The sequence below is a fragment of the Sinocyclocheilus rhinocerous genome, unplaced genomic scaffold (assembly GCF_001515625.1).
Source record: "Sinocyclocheilus rhinocerous isolate Xijiao unplaced genomic scaffold, SAMN03320098_v1.1 scaffold2644, whole genome shotgun sequence".
In the NCBI taxonomy this organism is placed as follows: Eukaryota; Metazoa; Chordata; class Actinopteri; order Cypriniformes; family Cyprinidae; genus Sinocyclocheilus; species Sinocyclocheilus rhinocerous.
In genome coordinates, this window is record NW_015652154.1 from 14,466 (window position 1) to 37,474 (window position 23,009).

Below are 23,009 nucleotides of genomic sequence, written 5' to 3' on the forward strand. Positions count from 1 at the left end.
TGATGTAGAAACTATTTTCACTCAGAAATTGCTGGTAAATTTCACACATAATTGGAAAAATAGAAATGGCAAGTAACATTGCATGCTCCAATTTAGCCTACTTTTTTTTTTTTTTTGTGCAGGTGTCATGAAAAAGAAATATTCACAGTGCAAAGCAATGTTTAAAATAGGTTTATTTTCCTCTTATGCAGTGAAACGTGAGCCGGACAGCTGATGTCCGGCAGATTTTGTGGATTTGTCAGGAACTTCCAGGCAAATCGCATGTGGAAACTGATCATGTTGTGATAAATGTGTCCTAACTGGTGTTTAAGACGTGCTCAAAGCTGAGGTGTGAGTCGAGACGGAGACCACAAACAGCAGCAGAAGCTTGCTCAGTGAGTTTGACCGAAGAATCTGCAAGTAAATTAATGCAACAGGTAAATTGTGTGAAATTCTGAAGTAGAAAAACTGAAATGTTACCTTGTAAAACATACTCCAATGATCTTCATTTTAATATAACTTAGATTTTTTTTTTGCATGTATTGTATATTTTGCATGCACTATAACATTTTAGAAAAACACCATAACGGTTGATGATAATGTTTGAACATCTGCTTGTTTCTGAGGATCTTCTTCTCTCAGCACTTCAGACGTTACGGTACTGGTTTTCACGCCACTGTTTTTAATCTGGTTCAGCCGCGGCGTGGAAACACAGAAATCTCAGAAAACACTGGAAACTTCAGATTCGTTTCTTTTTGTGTGTTTCTTGAGTTGCTTTTCTCCACCTGAAACATCGCAGCATTGATCTCTGCCATATTTGGCAGCAATAAAACTAAATCATAAAGTTTTCTCCCACACAACAGGTTTGTCAGCAGCGAACGAGTGAGAGACGCTCATCAACCGGCCCATAGACTCACTCAGGACATCATTAATGTGTGTTAATACACACATCACACACACACTGGCTATGCTGCTCCGTCTGGGGTTTCACTGGACCTGCGTGAGACGGGTTCAAATCAACACGTTTTAGAAGAATAGTTCAGCCAAAAATAAAATTCTCCTGAAAATGGTCTCTTTCCGAGATCAGGATGAGTTTGTTTCTTCATCAGGTTTGGAGAAATGTAGCATTGCATCAGTGTCTCAGCAATGGATGCTCTGCAGTGAATGGGTGCCGTCAGAATGAGAGTCCAAACAGCTGATAAAAACATCACAATAATCCACAAGTAATCCACAGCACTCCAGTCCATCAGTTAACATCTGGAGAAGACAAAAGCTGAAACTAATCCAGCATTAAGACGTTTTTAACTAAAATACCATAGAGTTCATAATCCATAATAACGCTGCCTCCAGTGATGGATTTGACATGTTTTTTGTTTGTTTGCTTTTTTGTTGTTGTTATTTTTATTCATTTTTTAAATACGTCTATCGTTTTCATTAATCTTTGTTTCAGTTTTAGTTTGAGTTATTTTAGTACATCAAGCTAAACTAATGAAATGCAAATGAAAAATGTTGCCTTGGCAAATAGATGAAATAAAATAAGATTAAGTTTCTCATATATATACATATATATATTTTTTTTTTTAATAAGTCAATTTGATATAACTGAAAAAAAGTTGTTTTTTTATATTTTTAAGTAATATTTTGAATTATTTTGTATTTTTATATTTTCCATTTTTATTTTAATAAAAGTTAAAATAATCTAAGTAATCAAAATCTATCTATCCATCCATCTATCCATCCATCCATCTATCTATCTATCATCTATCCATCCATCTATCATCTATCCATCCATCCATCCATCCATCCATCATCTATCTATCATCTATCCATCCATCCATCCATCATCTATCTATCATCTATCCATCCATCTATCTATCAATCTATCCATCCATCCATCCATCCATTCATCATCTATCCATCCATCCATCCATCCATCCATCCATCCATTCATCATCTATCCATCCATCATCTATCCATCCATCCATCCATCCATTCATCATCTATCCATCCATCCATCCATCCATCCATCTAGTGACCCTCAGTAGTGGACGAGTGGATCGCTCTACAGCACAGGAATTGTTTCTTCTGTTTCCGTGGCGATGAACTGCTGTTTATTCTGTTCTAAAGCAGCAAGCAATCAGACAGGAAGTCGTCCTGAGCTGTACTTCCTTCCTTCCTGCTGATGGAATGCTGCAAACATGCTATAGACTCCGTTTATTATTCTGTATGAACTGAAGAATAATAAGACACTGTTTTGATGAGCTTTGCTCACATACTTGTCCAAATGTTCTCCTGACTTTCCAAATGGAGTCATTTGAACAAACACTTTTACCTTCCCATCATGCACTGGAACTTTAAAACATATATGGCAACTATTATCATAATATCTGAAACATAATGCCTTAATTATAAGCAGGAGGTCCTCTGGGTTTTTCCCACAGCCTCAGTTCTGTAACTAATCATTTTCAGTTATTAATTCTTAAAATGTAATTAGAACCACTTGATGTTTATATTAATGATAAGACAGGATTAAAAGTGTCGTGGTAACTAAAAACAACATTCCTTGAAATAAAATGAACATTAACTGAAAAAAAAATATATATATATATATATATAGCTAGCTGTCAAGGCAACATTTCTCTTTTTAATTTAGTTCAACTTATACATTAAATATACTAAAATAAGTAAAACTAATATATATATATATATAAACAAAAACTACAAAAAAAATGATAAAACACACACCAAAACATTAACTAAAATCAAAATGAAAACAGAAAATATAAAAATAAAAACTGATTTAAAATATTAATAAAAAAATGAATAGTGATACTAAAATAGCATTAGTGGTAACTTCATTAAAACTAGCAAAAAATAAGTTAATTTGAGTTTAATTTTGAAATAAAAAGCATATTATTTACAGTGGCATTTTATTTTATTATATGCAATTGAAAATAAAAACCACGCAGAAAAATTTCTGTTTTATACAAAGCACATGAACCAAGTTTACATAGTTTAAATAATGCACTAAACACTAAAATTAAATAGTCTTTTATGAAATGAAACATTGGTTTAGAGTATTTCCTCTTTAACATATATTAAGCTACATTTGTAGCCTATTTGTTACATTTTTTTTCTTTTTTTGTGATCCCATGACTACTGAAATATTTCATTACATCACTTCCATCACTTCTAAAGCTATGTTTAGCGTCTCCTCTATGATCCATATTCGATTATGTTCGACTTCAGCATCAGTTTTACACAATTTTACACTGACGTAATGCTCAAAGCGATCCGGGACACGTGACTGAGCGCAACGCGGGGGGGCGAGGGATTCAGATTCGTGAATAAAAACATAAACTTCACTTTAATCCTTCAAGGCTCTCAGATAAAGACGCAAATCTACGATATGCCACAAAATCAATAATATACAATTATCTCGGACGCGGAAAGAAAGTCAAATGAAAGACGTGTTATTGCGTGTCTCCCCCGCCGCGCTCATGGTACGGTCCACTCCGCCGCGAGCCACTCTTTGATCCGCCGCCGCTCGCTCAGTTCTGGAGCAGAGGAACGGATTCGGTCCGGATTTTCACGTTTTACGAGTCACGGAAGAGCCATGCGCTCGCGACAGCCGCTGTGCGGAGATTGACGCGCGTTTTCCGTCTAAACCAGCGCTCGGTGTGTTTGAGAGGCTCGCGCGGATTCCAGGGCTCGATCCGCGGACCGGAGTAACGGAGCGCCGGTCCCATGTTGCAACCGAACCAACACGACCACGACCGCTCCAAAGATCCGGTGAAATACGGAGAACTGGTGATTCTCGGGTGAGTGATTCGCGTTTACTACGGATTCATGGTAACCGAGAATTGAATGAATGAATTAATCGGCTTCTGATCTGACCTATAATGCCGATTATCGACTTAAAGCATATTTCCATCACATTTACATTAAACACTAGGCTATACATTATTTGTGTTGTTATTAACATCACTAGCATCTCCATTAGTCATCGTGGTTGTGGTTAACCAGCGCATTAGTGTTCAGGAAGGAGGCCAGTGGGAGTGAACCTGTCAATAAAGTTATTAACTAGCACTAGTAGTCCACCGATATTTAAATTTAAATATATATATTTTTTTAATTATGGCACATTTGCATTATTACTATTATATTGTTAAATAACGTTGTTAACTAGCACTTGTAGTCAACCGATATTTAAATTTAAATATATTTAATGATAGAAAACAAGATGTTTAGGGCATTGAATGCTGTTTTTATGCAGTATTTATTAAAAATGCACTAACATTTAATTAACGATATTCAACGATAATAAAAACCAAACGTCCATAAATTGAAAAAAAAAAAAAAAAAAAAACCTTACTGTCCATAAATTTAAATTTTTTTTTAAAACGCATGCACAGAACATCTAAGCCTTATTATGACACATTTACATTATTACTATTATAATGTTAAATAACGTTATTAACTAGCACTTGTAGTCAACCGATATTTTAATATATATATTTTTTAAATTATGGCACATTTACATTATTACTATTATAATGTTAAATAACGTTATTAACTAGCACTTGTAGTCCACCGATATTTAAATTTAAATATATTTAATGATAGAAAATAAGACGTTTAGGGCATTGAATGCTGTTTTTACGCAGTATTTATTAAAAATGCACTAACATTTAATTAACGATATTAAACGATAATAAAAACCAAACGTCCATAAATTTAAAAAAATGTTTAAAAACGCATGCACAGAACATCTAAGCCTTATAATGGCACATTTACATTATTACTATTATTATGTTAAATAACTTTATTAACTAGCACTTGTAGTCAACCGATATTTTTAAATTAAAATAATATTTAATACTGATAGAAAACCAGACGTGTAGCATATTGAATGCTGTTTTTACGCAGTATTTATTAAAAATGCACTAACATTTAATTAACGATATTCAACGATAATGAAAACCAAACATGTCCATAAATTGTAAATAAATAAAATCTTATCTTTAGCATGGCATATTTACATCACATTTATATTATTACTAATATTTACATGAAAACTTTTTGATGATCGAAAACGAGGCGTATAAGAAACTGAATGCTTATTTTACACAATATTTGTTAAATTGCATTACGTTTAGTGTTATGATACCAAACATGTCCATACATTGTAGAATTTTTTTTTTCAAAATTGTAAATAGAACAAAAATGATTGGAGTATGTTTTACAAGAAAACACAATTTCATTCTTTCAATATTTCACATCCAATTCAATCTGTTTCTATCACTGAATGCTTTCAGTGTACCTTGTTCTGACAAAAATATAATAATAATAATAATAATAACAAAAAGAAAATATAAAATTACACTATACATTTTTTTTATGTTATAAATAAAACAAGTACATTTTACAAGAAAACACTGTTTCAATCTTTCTACTTTTTATATTTCACATTTACTGCATGCAAAAAGTGTGTCTTTTTTAATGTAAGCAGATAATCTCAGAATGCTTGCACTAATGCATTTAGCAGATGCTTTTATCCAAAGCAACTTACAATAGAGGAGCAATTCATCAAAAATATTCATCGTTCAGTCTCACAAATATTCCGTGGCTCATTTTGGAACTTTTCACTGAAAGCAGGAACCAAAAATGGCATTGCTGTGAAACCCCCTTTTTAAGAGTGTATAACAATGTCAGCTTTGTTAGAAAGCTGGATTAGGAAATGTGTTATTTGGGTTGAGGGATCAGCCAATCAGGCGCCGGTATCGGCCGAACGATGGCCAGATATCCCGGATCCACGACTCATTCTGAGATATGAGCGTGTTATTAAGCGGAGCGTGAAATGTTTCCACCCACATGTGTCTGTGTCACATCAGGAACTCCTCTGATCTGCACACGCTCAAATCATGCGCCAGCAACATGCTACTAAACATGCAATTACAACATAATCTGCTCAAAAACCAGAACTGAGTGAGGAGCACTTCATACGGCTGCATGCATGATGGATTTAGTTGTTGTTTATGCTTTGCTTTTGTATTAATATTAATTAATAATGCCCCTTGAGAGCAGTTTGAAGTGAAACGGTCTATAAAATATCATTAGTTGTGTTTTCTACAGCATGCATCTGTATTATTATTACTTTATTAAGTGATCAAACTGAGCCACATCTACACTCTTCAAAATAAAGCTTCTTCATTGGCATTCATAACATCCGTGGAACCTTATAAGGTCCTTCATAGTGGAAAAAGATGATTATTAAATGATTAAAATGTTCCTCACACTAAGAAAAAAAGTGGTTCTTGCACTTTTTCTGAGTAAATCCATTGAAGAAGAACAATTTTTGGTTTGCCAAATAACCTTTCAGTGATCAGTTATGAAAAGAAACCCTTTATTTTTCACTATAAAGTGATTCCGTGGATGTTAAAGGTTCTTAATGGAACCATCAATGCCAATAAAGAAGCATTATTAATAAAAGTGTAAGCACTGAAAGGTTCTTTGGGAACCAAAAAATGGTTATTTACTGTAAAAATCACTTTTGAAACATTTATTTTTAAGAGTTTAGAACTTAAATCAATTATTTTGACCCAGTTATTGAACTGAATTTAATCAACGCTGTTTGAACTGCATTGAATAATGACACTGCTGTCAGCTCTGTAGAGCTGAAATTGAATTAATTTCATATTTGATGAATTTACAACATTTTCCATCCCCAATTTTTTTAATGCATATTTTGTGATATTGCACATTCAATGCTGGATGGTAATGCCAAAATGCACATCAAATCTTAAAATGTGCATAAAAATCTTATGCACTCAATTGAGAAGTCGTCATACGTGTAAACTATGATAGAAGCAGATTTACCAAATAAATTCTTTGATGTGCATCAAAAAGTCATGTGACTTTGCCTCAACAGATCATAACGAACTGCTAACCAGCGGGCCGATCGCATTAAACATGCATATGAAACGTTGGTTTAGTCGTTCTGAAATGCCTGAGCCAAAGTCGGCGTAATGGCATCCCAGAATATCCCACCCTCCAAATACAAGATAACATGTGTTTATTGCATTTCATCTGCAATGCGAGCCACTTATTATGCATGAGAAAGGAGCCAAAACTTCCATTTTTCTTTCTGATATTTGGTGCTAGTTTCACAGGAAGTAGCTGTTTTGTTGTCTCAAACTCATTGAATGCTTTATTTTAGGTGTTTTATGCGATATTCCAGTTTTACGCATTAAGTTTGGGATGGAAACATCCTGTTTTATTTCTGTGAAGCTGCTTTGAATCAATCTGTATTAGGGATGCACGATATTATCTGAATCGGCCGATAATGGCAATAACATTAAGATTGTATTTCTGATTAAATAAAGCAGTAATTGATGTCGTAAAATCATGAGTATGTTTTGATTTAGAGGTCAGAAGATATAGCTTACATGAATAAAAATCACAAACATGACACTTGCAAATTAAATAATTTTATATATACAGATTTATTTATTAATGTGTCTCTTTTTTTCAAACAGATTAAGAGCTCTGAAAGATTTTCAGAATGTTTACAACTCTTTTTCTTTAGACCGTCTACAAATGTTAAATCTTTAAATAAAATGATTGATTTATAGTTGATTTATAATTATTTTCAAAGCTTTCAATGTACTCTCATTATAAAAGAACGTCATTATTGTTTATTTAATTCTAACAAATACGTTTTTGTTAAAAACTAACCAAAAAATAAATAAAAATTGTTTAGAATCTCTGCAGAGGAGAGACTTTGTGTTGTTTAAAAACAAAAGGAAATATATCGGCATCGGCAAAATTAGTTATATCGGCATATTAGATATCGGCAAAAATCCAATATCGTGCATCCCTAATCTGCATTGTATAAAGCGCTATATTAGTGACTTGACTTTTGGTCCAGTCAAGGGACCAAAATAGCAACGCCCTGGCAACCACATAGCAACACCCTAGCAACCACATACTTGCAACCACATAGCAACGCCCTAGCAACCACATAGCAACGCCCTGGCAACCACTTAGCAACGCCCTGGCAACCACATAGCAACACGCTCAAAACAAATAAGAGCACCTTACTGTAGCTTTATGCTGCTTGGTTTTGCACATGCACACATCACATTTTCTTTTTTATAAATCGAATCTAGTTTAGACGCCCTGGCAACCACTTAGCGACGCCCTGGCAACCACATAGCAACGCCCTAGCAACCACATAGCAACGCCCTGGCAACCACATAGCAACGCCCTGGCAACCACATAGCAACGCCCTAGCAACCACTTAGCAACGCCCTAGCAACCACATAGCAACGCCCTGGCAAGTCATTGTTCTGTGCATTGTGGCTCAACATTCTCATGCATTGGTGCATCTCCGCCCTAGCAACCACATAGCAACGCCCTGGCAACCACATAGCAACGCACATGGCAAGTCATTGTTCTGTGCATTGTGGCTCAACATTCTCATGCATTGGTGCATCTCAACAGAAACCCACTGTCAGGTCAGAATGCCACTATATAGAGTAAGAAGAGGTGTTTGAATATTTCATTGTGAGTGTGTGTGTGTGCAGTGCTGAAGTGGCACTTTGACCGCTGTGGATGCAGTCGATGCGTTGTTTGCAGCACTCGCTCCTCTGGATGCTCTGGCTTGTTTAACAGCAGAATTGGTGTGATATGTGCATATGCACTAAAATGCACTAAAGCGCTGGGTTTCTGTAAACGGGCGTCAGTGCAAGCGCAGCTGTGAGTGCATGTGAACAAAAGCGTCTTTCTCCAGTGCGCCGTCTCCTGGACTTATTATGGACGTCACATGCATGCGATTTCCTCTCGATATCCTCAAATCTGGAGTTTCCAGCACTTCCAGTCCTAATCTGGCACCTGGTCTGAGGGTTTGATCTGGGTTCGTTCTGCGCTTGGCTCACAATCTGGAGTGAATGTCTGCTGATTTATTAGAGTGAATCTGTTCATGACGACTCTTTATTCAATCATAATTGAGCGATCTGTCATTTACTCACCCTCATGTTGATCTTTCCTCTATAGAGCATGAAAAGAGATGCTGCTGTGGACAGACATTATTGAGCTCTGAAAAACACCATAACACATCATATCAGAAGTTTAAATGACTGTGCTTTAGTAAAAAACAGAGAAGGCAATAACACCCTAAAAATATGTAAAATATAAAATGTAAAATATAAAATATGCATGCTCATGTACATAAAATACAGCAAAATACATTTTTGTTTGGTTGCACCATGAATAACGAAAATAAAAATATAAATGAAAAACTATATATAAACATGTAAAATATAAATGATGCATTTTTTTGTAAATTTTTTTTTGTTTGTTTTAGATGATAAACGCAAAACTGCAAATTCGATCAGAATCAGTCTGAATCAGTCATTTGTTTTTTTTATAATATTAGTTTATCTTTAGTTTGTTCATAATGTGAACATTCATTTGATTGATGAATCAATCGTGTGATGCTTTGATTTGAGTTTTATATTTTTATATTGTTAACTGTTATAAATTCACTATAAACCACGGCTTCACGGGGATTATTGCTTTTATAAAACGGTTATTCCATATACGTAGTACGGTTTCACAAAATAAAACAGAGCAAATAAAGTGTAATGATATTAATGAAAACAGTATTCTTCCACCAAACCCAATCAGAATCAAGGACCGGAACTATCTGTTTTATAAGGTTACTCATTCTATGCTATAATGCTGTAAAGCAGGTTGTTCTCCAGTGTTTAGCGTCTGTGCTGCTGTGTTGCAGGTATAATGGCTCTCTTCCCGGAGGAGACCGCGGTCGCAAGAGGAGTCGCTTCGCTCTTTACAGAAGGGCCAAAGCGAACGGCGTCAAGCCCAGCGCCGTGCACATCCTCAGCAACCCACAGGACAGCAAGGTGCATGCTTCCTTCACGCTTTAGTGCATTGCACGCGGTGCATTGTGGGATAGTGACGCTGCGTCTGACCTTTCGTTGCAGGCGGTGAACAGCAGGGGGCAGCACAGCATCTCCTTCACCCTCTCCAGGAACCAGACGGTTGTGGTGGAGTACTGCCACGATAACAACACCGACATGTTCCAGGTCAAACACACCGATCAGTTTTCTTAGTTTCAGAATCCAGCAGGTTAAAATAGGAGCATCTAGTTCAGATAAAATGATCACTTCGGTCGGAGCTCCCCAGGGATGTGTATTATCACCGTTATTATTTATCTTAGTATATATACACATTCTTGTGTGAGTTCTTTTAATGACAGACATATTGTAAAGTATGCAGATGATACTGTTTAGTGAGCCTTTTACATGATGGGGAGGAAGAACATGGGCCTGTTTTAGATTTTAAATTGGTGCGAAAATTCAGATCTCCTCTTAAATATCTCTAAAGCTAAGGAGATGGTTATCGATTTTAGAGAGAAAGAGCAAAGTGTAACCCAACTTACATTAATTAATGGGAAGCAAATTCAGTTAGTAACAAATTGTGACCCTGGAGCACAAAACCAGTCATAAGGGTCAATTTTGTGAAATTGAGATTTATACATCCTCTGAAAGCTTTATAAATAAGCTGTCCATTGATGTATGGTTTGTTAGGATCGGACAATATTTGGTCGAGATACAACTATTTGAAAATCTGGAATCTGAGGGTGCAAAAAAATCTAAATATTGAGAAAATCATCTTTAAAGTTGTCCAAATGAAGTTCTTAGCAATGCATATTACTAATCAAAAATTAAGTTTTAATATATTTACGGTAGGACATTTACAAAATATCTTCATGGAACATGATCTTTACTTAATATCCTAATGATTTTTGGCATTAAAAAAAATCTATAATTTTGACCCATACAATGTATTGTTGGCTATTGCTACAAATATACCCCAGCGACTTAACACTGCTTTTGTGCTGCAGGGACACATATATAAATACCTTGGTATAATGTTGTACAATAAACTCCATTGGGTGGGATGCATGGACTGTAAGCTACAACAGAGAATGCACTTCTTAAAGAAATTACTGTCTTTTAATGTCGATAGCAGAATGCTGTTGATGTTTTATGGGGCTTTTATTGAAAGCATTATGACATTTTGTGTGATCTGCTGGTTTGGTAATGCTTCTGAGGCCCAGAAGAGGTCATTAACAGTAAGTAAATTGTTAGGAACAAAATTAGAGAGCATAGAGAGTATGTATTTAGAAAGAGTGTTAAATAAGGCTAACATAATTGTGAAGGATAAGAGGCATCCTTTATCGTATACCTTTGAATTGTTACCATCAGGTCGACGATATTGTGTTCCTAGATGTTCAAAAAATAGGTTAAAAGTATCATTTATTTCCCAGGCAATTGAGTTCTTAAAATCTTCTTCATTGATGGTCAGTTAGACTGGATATTTTAATTAGATTTATCAGTATTAAATTATTGTTTATATCTATTTATTTATATATATGCCTTAATGTGAATCACGCAAATGTCTGTGTGAGTATATGCTGCAAAACGCAATAAATAAATAGTGAACTGAATTCAGTAAATGTTGAAATACTATTTCAATTGAAAAAATTATGAAAAAGCAAACAAAGCACAAAAATCAGTTTTTAAAAAACATTAAAGTCATTGCACACCGAGTCCGGAAATTTTTTCATATTCGTCATCCTAAAAATTCGTCACGCACAGAAACCTTGCACACTGAGTCCGACGCGTATTAATTAATCCGTTGCGGAAAAAATTCACAAAACAAATTGAAACAATTCCTCTTTCTTCTTCTTGTTTAAAAAGTCCTGAGATTGCGTAGAGAGTAAGGAGAGTTCTTCTACGGTGGCTCTGAATTGTCAAAACACCTCTCAAATTTAAACGAATCGCAAAGTTTAATTGCAACATATAATCATTGCAGTTAATAGTGTTCACCGTCTGTTTGATTACGTGTAATTTGTAACTAACTGCATGATTTTTACTGTACATTTCTGCCGTAGTCACCACTAATAACCTACTCCTAAATATAATGTAGAAACGTACAATTTTCTGTAAAGCTGCTTTGCAACGATTTGGATTGTGAAAAGCGCTAAATTGAATTATTGAATAAAAATTGAATAGTGACGGACGAAAGTTTCAGATTCAGTGTGCAATGACCTTAACAATTCCCTCAGATTAAAACATTGTTTTAGTAAACATTAAATTAAAAAAATTGTTTTAGTAAATGATCATATTTCCCACGCATTACCAAAATAAAAAAATATATATTAATTAGTTTTAGATTCAGGGCGAGATTTGAGATTAAAAACGTTTTTGTTAATTGAAATAAAGCTGAAATAAAATAAAATACAAAATATTACATAGAAAAAACTTTTACAAATTAAAATTTGTAAAATTGAGTTTAAGTTTAAGCACTAAAATTACTAGTAAAACTAAACCCAAAATAAAAACTAAACAAAAAATTAAACTGAAATTAAAATAACTGAAAATAAACGCTAATTCAAAATATTAACAAAAACTATAATAGTATATAAATCATATGTGTATATAAATAATAATGTATAGTAATACTGAAAAAATACTATTAAGAACATGATTTTTAAAATTGTATTTAACAAATATTTTCTAAACATTTAATTGTGACTATTTTAAACTGTATTTTAAATATTTTTCATGTTTATTATTTTTAAATGAAAATTTTTTTTTTAAGTTTCTTAAATTATTTTTGTATTATTATTATTATTATTATTATTTTTGTGCATGTGTGTGTTTTCTAGAAGCTCAAGTGGTAGAGCATGACGCAACATCATGGTTTGATTTCCAGGAAAATTCACATGCATGAACAGATAAAGATTTATGCCGAGTACATTTATTTGAGTCAATGCATTTATGTTTATGTATATGCTTTATTTTTTAAGATGAACTGTTTTTTCCAAGCCATTGTTAGATGCCAGTGTTTCCAGTCATAGCTATGCAAGATTTGCTTTCAAAAACAGTATCATAGCTATTAAACTATATCTTGTTTTGGTTTTAAATCTGTATTTAACCTCCTAGTAAGAAGAAGTGCTAAAGTCTGATTTTGTGGTGGCTGTGCTTTAAAATTTAATTATTATAATCTTAATTAAAGTAATGAAGGATTTTGACCGTAATCAGTGTTGAATACTACTGTAAGGTTAACTCTGCCTGCTTTACATGTTTGAAAATGATTAATAGTTGAAAACAATTGAAATTTAGAGAAGTAATCAGTTTAAATAAAGTAACTGAAATAGTTACATTTTAGTAACCTGTTACATTTCCAAAGTAACCTTCCCAACACTGACTCCTGGGTCAAACTGAGCAGTCCCTAATATAAACATGAGACGTGTGTGATTGATCTTCTGCAGATCGGCCGCTCCACCGAGAGCCCCATAGACTTCGTGGTGACAGACACTCCAGGAGGATCCCAGGAGAGCGAAGACTCATCCTCGGCGCCCAGCACCATCTCCCGCTTCGCCTGCAGGATCGTCTGCGACCGAAACCCGCCCTACACCGCCCGCATCTACGCCGCCGGCTTCGACTCCTCCAAGAACATCTTCCTCGGGGTCAGTATCACAGCAGGGGTTTGCAGGGGGGCCGCCATTTATTAGTAGAAATAATAATATCGTTAAAATATGTAACCATGACCCTGGAGCACAAAACCAGTCATAAGTAGCACGGGGTATATTTGAAGAGTTCATTTGCAAAAACCGATAACCGATAAATTTTTTTTTTGCGCATTCCAAGTAATATCAATCAAACTACAGTTGGGTTGTTTTGATTAAGTAATAATAACCTAAACAAATACAGGTAATTTACTAAATTAAAGTTAATTGAAAGTATGTTTTTTTTTTACATATTAAAAGTTTGTTTTATAGCAAAAGCAGATAACTCCACATTTCATGTTTTAGAGTTTAAAAAAACACTGGTTTAATCTTTGTAATCTCCTCAGATGATAATATAGACACCTGACAAACGTTGTTGTTGTGATCATAAACCGTATGGATGTGATTACACGCAGCTTTTCCCTCTCCATTGTAACGCGCTGCTTTTACAAGCTTCCGTGAAAACCTTTCAGCTTTTATTTTCCTTTTTCGCCCTGAAGATGATATCACAGGTTCATCAAGTTCGTCGAAATGATCCTCGATCACTTTTAGTCAGCTTTGACGAGACTCCTCTCAGCTAGCACGTCTTTTCAGAGTGAAAGTAGCCTTGTCACCTGACCTGAATACAGCGCGCTGATTCGCTAGAATGGACTTATCGGCTTCTGTTCAAAAACAACAAGGCGCTTGTCGGCTTCTGCAGTAAAACATGAACTCACGATGCCTTAAAAGTGGACAAAACGTGTTTAGGGATCAGATCGCGCTATATGTGGAGAATTTCTATTTTAGAAATGGTTTCTATTTCTGCAACGTTGCGGTGATTATGTACTTTATTCAAAGTTAAATGTGTCTAATGTCTAATGTGAGTTTGAATATCATATATAGCCATATATATATATATATATCAGATCTTGAAAATAAATTAAAGCAAACATGTGCGTCAAAACTGTGAATTCAATGCAAACCAACAAGCGTATTCCATAGCAAAGATGATATCAGTCACTCAGTATGCACTTTTAATAATGTTAAAAAGGTTTAATAGCCTATTAATACATTTTGAGCAAATGGGAATGCAAAAAATATATATTTGTGGTATTCTCCTATTCACTGCTGTTGAAGTTAACCCAACTATGACGACTTCCGCTGCTGAGAAACCCGGAAATGTGAAAAAGGTCCATAGCTTTTATGTTTAAAAAATGTGTTTTTAAAGTCACGCTGAAACTGAAGTAGCGACAGATCTTTTCTTCCATGTTGCGATGTACATCAGAGTGTAACGGATTAGCGATAAAGAAAAAATGTAGGGCGGGAACTTGGTTCTGTGCATCGGTTGTTGATTGGATGTAAAGATGTGGGCGTGGCTTTCTATGCAGATGAGCTTGAGCTGGAGGGGTGGAGCTTAAAGCCCCATTCACACCAAGAACGATAACGATAAAGATAACGATAAAAATATTAGTGTCCACACCAGCAAACGATATCGTCTGTTTATTCTAAGCGCTTTAAGAGAGATCCAGTTATGACATTCTGATTATTGATGACATTTTTATAAAATGAAATTATGCACGCAGGAATTGCTCACTATAAAATCTATGATATGCATTTAGAAAACCGACGGGGTTATTTGTCATTTCATGCTGACTTTAATAATATACAGCTGACTTTCATGCTGTTCTTTACCTGTTGGACTGTCAGCATCCAAAAATACTAGTATGGAAGCTTGTTTCTGCCATAAAATGCTTTAGCTCACAATTCAGACTTTTTTTTCTCACAATTCTGTGGAAAAAAGTCAGAATTGCGAGATATAAAGTCAGAATTGTGAGATATAGAAGCTGTGAGATTAAAAAGCCACAATTACCAATTTACGAGATTTTTCTGAGGAAAAAGTCAGTATTTCGAGGTGTAAAGCTTATTCCTCACAATTCTGACTTTATATCTCGCAGTTCTAAGAAAAAAGCTTGAATTGTGTGATATATTAAATTAAAATTACAAAGCAAAAGGCAGAATTGTGAGATAAAAAGTCCCAGTTACATTTTTTTGTTTTTATTCCGTGGCGTAAAAAAAACCAAAAAACAGAATTGCGACACTTAAACTCAGAATTCAGAGAATAAAAAGTTAAAGTTAAAAAGTTATATTTTTTATATTCTGTGGCAAAACAAGCTTTCATAGAGACGTTATCTTCTTTAAACACTTTCATAAATTTAACTACTGTCAGACAAAATTAACAATTGTGAACCTTTGAAAAAAATCATCCCGGAACATTCAAATCTGACACAGAGAGCAGACATTTACCATGAAACAGCTTCACAAACTCTCTTTTCAACTACACACTATTATTTCTCATTCATGTTATCACAGAAATACTGGGATGAAAGTTTATAGTTCAGATATAAACATTGATGTGTATGGCAGTGTTTCCCAACCTTTTTTCTGCCGTGGCACAGTTTAAGTAACGGCACACCACTAAGCACTGAAATATAGCAAAAAATAAAAAATAAATAAAGATAGATAGAATGGGGGGAAGGTATTTTTATTTTTTTTAACAACTATAAACATCGTCAGAGTTGGTCAAAGTCCCTTATTATATAATTCTATAGTCTTTAGAGTTGATATTTTGGCTTTATATATGATCAGACACTTGCACTTAAATTATGAAAATCATGCTCAAATGGAGTTGGATTTTGACAAGCGAATGACGGAGATCAGTGACGGCCGCATCTGAAGCAGCAAGTTCATCGCATTACGTTTTCATCAACTTACAGGTTAGAAAGTTTTTTTTGTAGCTATATTGGCGCTCAGTTTTTCTTGTGTTTAATACATTTGGCCAAAATCTCATGATGTAAAAGACGATCGCGCTATGCACAGGATATTTAAAACGCACAAAAGTATTGGCTACAACTAGACGGCAAGTGTCTAATGAGTGAGTGACAGAAATAAACATGACTAAACATCTGAAGGCAAGTTAAAAGAAAGAGTACAACTTTACAATCCGTACCCTGTCTCATGTAATCGCTCAATCAGTGTTTCAGCCGCGCAAAGACGTCAATATAACGGCTTGTAAACAATGTAACGTCACATTTACCTCAGAAAAACATATTCGGTGACCAGAAAAATAAACTGTAGAGAGGGGCATTTTGCTAAATATATGCACCATATAACATTCATTATAATGTTTTACCGTTATTATGTAATTGTAACTTTTATTATGAAAACTTCATGAAGTGTAATTTAAGCAGTTGTATAGCCTAAAAAATCAGTCAGTTTTAACCTTCAATATTATAGTAATGTTGTACCAACTGACTCTCATGCATATTTGACAGCATTAGTTAAGAGTATTTTTTTCCTTAAGAAAATTGGGCATGTGTACCTGATATATATCCAAAATATTTAATCGAATCAAATCGTGAAATTTGTGTCAAAACCCAGCCCTATCATCCAGTGATGAAACAAGTGAATTATTTACGAGTGAGTCATTGAATAATTCACTCAAACCACTTTTTTATATAAAAAATTGGTGTATTAAATATATTATATTTTAAATGCATGTATATTAAAATGTTTTATCATTCATAAATTAACTAAACACTGCAGCAATTCATATTTTGTCACATTATTTAGTTTAGTTCAGAATCGTGATCTCTGTTTGAGACAAAAAAAAATCGCGATTCGCAGTTTATCCAGAATCGTGCGGCTCTAGACTGAATATGCTGTGAAACAGTCCGTCTGCGGAGCTTTAAATCCTGAGTGTTTCTAAGCACACGTGTTGTAATGCAGTTAAATGATGTGTTGACCTAATAATAACCACATGCACTCAACACTCGTAATCACAACGGCACGTAATGACTTTGTGAGCTTGCGCGCTTCCGCACTCTTAATGTGATTTACAGCTGCAGTGAAAGCTTTCTGAATGATGGGAGATCTGTGAAAGCCTCATTCAGATGTGATTTATTCAGCCGATTAGTTCCTGTTTATATCCACCGTTTGAGTTGAAGATCTGCAGTGAACGGAGAAAGACAGATTTTGGAGAAATAAGTTGTTTAAATGTAACACATAACATTCTGTTGTCAGACTGCATGATGTGGGGGGAAATGTAACTGCGATTTTTCTGATAAACATGAATTAATAATAAAATTGAAAAAAGTTTAATTAATTAATAATAAAATTTAAAAGTTTATTTAAAAGTTATTTAATTAATAATACAATAAAAATAATAATAATTATTATTATTAATAATATGAAAATATTTATTACTATTTATTACTATTGTACTATTTCATAATATTATTATTTTTGGTGAGCAGAAGAGACTTTTGAAAAATCAAACCGAATGCTAATGTATAGTGTGGCGAATCATAAGTGTTGTTTTGCTGATCTAGTGCTAAAAAGCGTCCAGTGTTTATCAGGGACGAATGCATTTGGCCGATGAGTATCACTAACTGTAATTTCCATCAGCAGCACTTGAAGGCAGCATTGGTTTGTAACACAGTCCCGAGCTCGTCTGCTGAAGGTCGCTAATCACAGTCAACACAAACTGGACCGAAGCGAACTCGATTAGAGATTCCTGACTCCTTTCACCCCTCTACGGCCTCCAGCGCTCTCTCAGTGCAGACCGAACCTCAGCATCTCACACGGCACACACTAGAAAGTACAGAATCTTTATTACAACGCAATAAACCCTGTAGAATCAAGATGAAGCGGTTCGAGCCGTGTGCTTCCCTTCCTTTAGCTCAACCTGGGTTTGTTTTCTTGTTCTTTTCCTTTGGTTTTAGATTCTTCTTCTTCTGATTGTTTCAGCATGCAAATTAGTGCAATGTAGAAAAATTGTTGCAGTTAGCTGTCACAACTTTTAAAGGAATGTTTCACCCCAAAATGAAAATGTGCTCACCCTCAGTTCATCAGAGATCAGGATGAGTTTGTTTCTTCATCAGGTTTGTAGAAATGTAGCATTGCATCAGTGTCTCAGCAATGGATGCTCTGCAGTGAATGGGTGCCGTCAGAATGAGTCCAAACAGCTGATAAAAACATCACAATAATCCACAAGTAATCCACAGCACTCCAGTCCATCAGTTAACATCTGGAGAAGACAAAAGCTGAAACAAATCCAGCATTAAGACGCTTTTAACTTCAAACCGTTGCTTAGAAAAAAAAATCTAAGAACGTTTTGTTAAACTTTTCATTAAGTTATGAAATGTTACTAAACATTCAAAACACCAAGTTTTTAAAATATTTTAAAAGCATTTTTTTCTTAATTATATGAATGTTAAGGGAACATTCCATTGTATCATTTTGCCGACATGGAAACGTTACATTTGAATGTTCTCCGAATGTTCTGAAACAAGTTGCAACATTTAAAAAAATGTTAGATGAATGTTCAGCTAAAACGCTTCAGGAAAAAACATTACATGAACAATGTATAAATAACATTTTGAGAACAGACCAGATATCTTTGAATGAATGTTCTGTTAATGTTACTGGAGTAATGTTTGTTCATAACGTTCTGAGAACATTCCCTGTTAGCTGGATAATAATCCATAATAACTCTTCCTCCAGTGAGAACGTGTGAATCAGGAGAGAAATCTGCACAGATCAAGCAGCGTTTAAACAGCTCTAAACAAATATGTGGCTGGATTTTGATGTAAACTCATCCTAATCTTGATGGTGAATTTTCAGCACATTTTCATTTTTGGGTGAACTACTTTTAATTAAAAGTCCAGTGTAAAAATTTTATTGATGAAAGCTCTGTATAAAGCATCACCAGAAGGATGACACGGACTGGTGTTTGGATGATAATCGTTACACGTATGCCTGCACACCTCGCACTGTGCATCTCTGAGTATTATAAGCTAAGCACTTGACAAAGCTTTGTATCGCAGGGTTTAGAGACAGAATAGCTCTACTTTACCTCACAAGCTGTAGAAGACACCTCAGTTTATGACCGTATTTTTTTTGCAGGCCGATGAAGCGACCGTAAGCCGTTTGGATTACTTTTCACTAGTTCTAAATCGTCGCATTTCCTTGACATTACGAGAGTCAAGGAACGCTTCGTTGCAGTCGCCAGTTTCTTGCATTCTCAGACCTCTGCAACAGATTACCTAGAAATTAACTGGCATTTACTGTATGTGTGGGGAAAAAATAAAAGGAACATTTTGAAGTGATGCAGCTCTTTTACATGCAAAGACGAAGACAAAAAAATCCATATGCGCTATATTTCAAATGATATGATGCTTTAAGTCACTATGCACTGAATCTCCACAAATCATATTCATATTAAAAATGCTGCATTGGTGCATTGCACCACGTTTAACGTCATTAACACTAAAATGCCACTGATTTTAACCGTCATCGCATAGAAAAGAGCTGCGTGAAGATCGACTAACGGTAGGGACGTAATGATGCACTTAACTCACGATGCAATACGATTCACAATAATGAGATTTAAGACACATTATAATTGAAAAGGTCTCCTTTTATAATTGCGTGGACAAAATGCTGCACATCTCTTTGTGAAACTGAAATATGTCAAATAACAAAACTAAATTGAAGTTTAAAAAAAAAACAAATCAAATACATATATAACACAAATAAAAGAAATATGTTCATATAAACAAATTAAGGCTTTGTGCTCTTTCCATTTAAAATTAGAGGCAACCACTGTATTTTAATATTTTAAACTTGAATTTAATCACGATCCAAACAAAGAAGCTGCATGCATGCAGCGTGAGCAGTTTTTGATCTAGATTAGACCGTATAATTCTGGAATTTGAAGCAGAATCTTGACTTTAGTGTTGTGAAACTATACTACATAAAACATCTAAACGAAACCGAAACAGCAGACGGGCTGGTTTAGAGCACAAATTCACTCTGCCAGCAGGTGGCGCTTACGGAACAGCAGCGATACAGCGTTTCCTTGATTATCGCTGTAAACAAAGCAGCGCTGCGCTACACTACAAGAGGCAAGATGAAAAGAAAATACCATCTAAACTTTTCTAAAGACAGTCAGATCTCCTCAGAGATGCGTGCATAGAAACTCACAACCCCAATTGTATCGCGATCCGTTTAGCATCTCGACCGATTTGAATCGTCACATATTTGAATCGATTTTCAACCGGCTCGCGGTGCATCGTTATTTTCATTTTTTGGGTGATCTGTTGCTTTCCTCTGGAATTGCAGCTCCCCTCAGAAGTGGATCAGAAAAAGTTAAGACAAGACAAGACCGCTTTTAGGTTTTAGGACAACTTTGATGAAAGGTTTTGATCCAGATGTTGACTACTGTAGTTCTCTGAGACTGAGAAAGCCTGTGTTCCTTAGACATCGCAATCTATGCTTCAAACGGACGATCCGTGGCGTTTTGTAGCAGGAAATCCAACTCTGTGTCTCTGCGTCTTCCGAGCGAGCTCCAGTGAATGCTGTTCCACTCATTCTCGACCTGGCGACGGGTCAGCTCAGGTTTACACTAGTCCAAGTTTACAAGCGTGGTTAGGAGTGTCCAAACGTGTGCCTGCATCGCCGTCCACAGGGTTTTTCTCTCTCGGAGGTCAACGGGAATGGCATTTCCAGCTCAAACGGTTGGATATCGTTCAGTAAAGCGCAGACAGGATCGGTCGCGTTCTCCCTGAAGGACTGTGTGTTTGCTTCGTAGGACTTTTGTATGATGTAGTCCCCACACTGGATGGCGTGAAAAACTTGGATTGTTGTCGTTTTTGTTCCTTTGGAATGAGATGTGAAGATGCTGCACCTTGTGTTTGACCCACTGAATAAAACCTCGATCTCAGACAAGAGTCCTGACCTTTGACCTTACCACTGCCACAATGCACTTAAACCTGTACGACCGGCTGCTTTCTCACAGCGGACCGATCCAAACTGATGCTTAAACTCAAGGTGCACTGACAATCACAAATCATGACATGAATAAAAGTGATCTTTGCATACAGACAGACTGTTTCGCTTTCATTCTTTACATTTATATTCACTAAATGAGGCCTTAGAAAGGTCTGAAGTCTTAAAGTCATTTGCATTAAATGTTGCATGCACTGCAACAACAACAAAAAAATGCATTGCATGAATGCATTACTCTGTATTTTTATCTTGTTTTCCAGAAAGAAAAAAAAATAATCTAAACATCCTTAAATCAAGATACACTTACTGGAGACGCAGAATTAAGACATCAAGTTTTGTTTTCTGAGAAACTGAACAAAATGAAGTGAGTTTTTGCTTAAAATGAGAACAAAATATCTGTAAATAGAAATGAAAACCTGTTTTTGCTTTAAATCAAGTTGATTTTTCTGAGCCCGTTGGCAGATTTTAGTTTTAATGGTAAACTCACTTCATTTTGATCAGTTTTTCATCAAATGAGACTTCTTGTCATTTCGCTTCTCCAGTAAATGCATCTTGATTTGAAGATGTTTAGATATTTGTTCTGGAATACAAGACAAAAAATACTGAGGAAGAACAGCACTTTTTTTTTTTTTTTTGCAGTGTGATCAAGGTACAGTAAAAGTTATTTTCATATTATAGTGTTTGGAAGCACGCATATTCCATGCACTTTTGATTTATTCGTTTTTTTGCTAAATGAATGAAAATGTAATGGAGATCTATTGGAAGTCGTGGTTTTTTTTAAGCTTTAAAGCATTGATTATACCTTTAGAGAAAATATTGACATTGTGTTCCATTCAATTTATCTCTTACAAAGTCTTAGATTTACCTTCTTAACACCTGCAGAACTCCTGTATATTAGTTTGCATTGAGTAGACGCTAATAGAATGAGATTGCATGGGTTCACCACTAGAGGACGCTGTTTAATCATTACATGACGACCATTGGACGGACTTTATATGGGCTTTATATGAGCTTTATATGAGCTTTATATGGGCTTTATATGGGCTTTATATGAGCTTTATATGAGCTTTATATGAGCTTTATATGAGCTTTATATGGGCTTTATATGGGCTTTATATGAGCTTTATATGGGCTTTATATGGGCTTTATATGAGCTTTATATGGGCTTTAGACGCTAATAGAATGAGATTGCATGGGCTCACCACTAGAGGACGCTGTTTAATCATCATTACATGACGACCATTGGACGGACTTTATTGGGCTTTATATGAGCTTTATATGGGCTTTATATGGGCTTTATATGAGCTTTATATGGGCTTTATTGAATGCAATTGCATGGAAAGAACAAACTGGAACATTCTTTCAAATTTCACCTTTTGTGTTCCATGGAAAACAAGCAAGTAATGCAGGTTTGAAACGATACGCGAGTAAAAATGACAGAATTGTCATCTATACAGACATTTATCCGTATTTAATTTAGTAAGTTACACTGAAATTTGTTTGACCAAAGTGAATTATTTTATAAATTTACTTACCACTAATGCAGTTTAATTTTTTGATCTTTACTCGTTTAAATTGCACAGGAAATAAAGATTCTACG

At 35.0% G+C, this 23,009-nt stretch overlaps 1 protein-coding gene across 1 annotated transcript; it reads left to right on the forward strand.

Moving 5' to 3' along the window:
* The first annotated feature begins 3,530 nt into the window (after positions 1-3,530).
* LOC107713856 (E3 ubiquitin-protein ligase pellino homolog 1-like) lies at positions 3,531-21,157 on the forward strand. The gene is made up of 5 exons (XM_016519495.1): positions 3,531-3,800; positions 9,776-9,905; positions 9,987-10,088; positions 13,346-13,543; positions 20,882-21,157. Exons 1-5 carry the CDS (start codon positions 3,727-3,729, stop codon positions 21,155-21,157), a joined length of 780 nt encoding a protein of 259 aa, XP_016374981.1. The 5' UTR covers positions 3,531-3,726.
* The last annotated feature ends 1,852 nt before the right edge of the window (positions 21,158-23,009 follow it).

Coding starts and splice junctions, on each gene's coding strand:
- LOC107713856 (XM_016519495.1), top strand. CDS start 3,727: ATGTTGCAACCGAACCAACACGACCACGACCGCTCCAAAGATCCGGTG. Junction 3,801..9,775: donor GGAGAACTGGTGATTCTCGG/GTGAGTGATTCG, acceptor GCTGTGTTGCAG/GTATAATGGCTCTCTTCCCG. Junction 9,906..9,986: donor GCAACCCACAGGACAGCAAG/GTGCATGCTTCC, acceptor CTTTCGTTGCAG/GCGGTGAACAGCAGGGGGCA.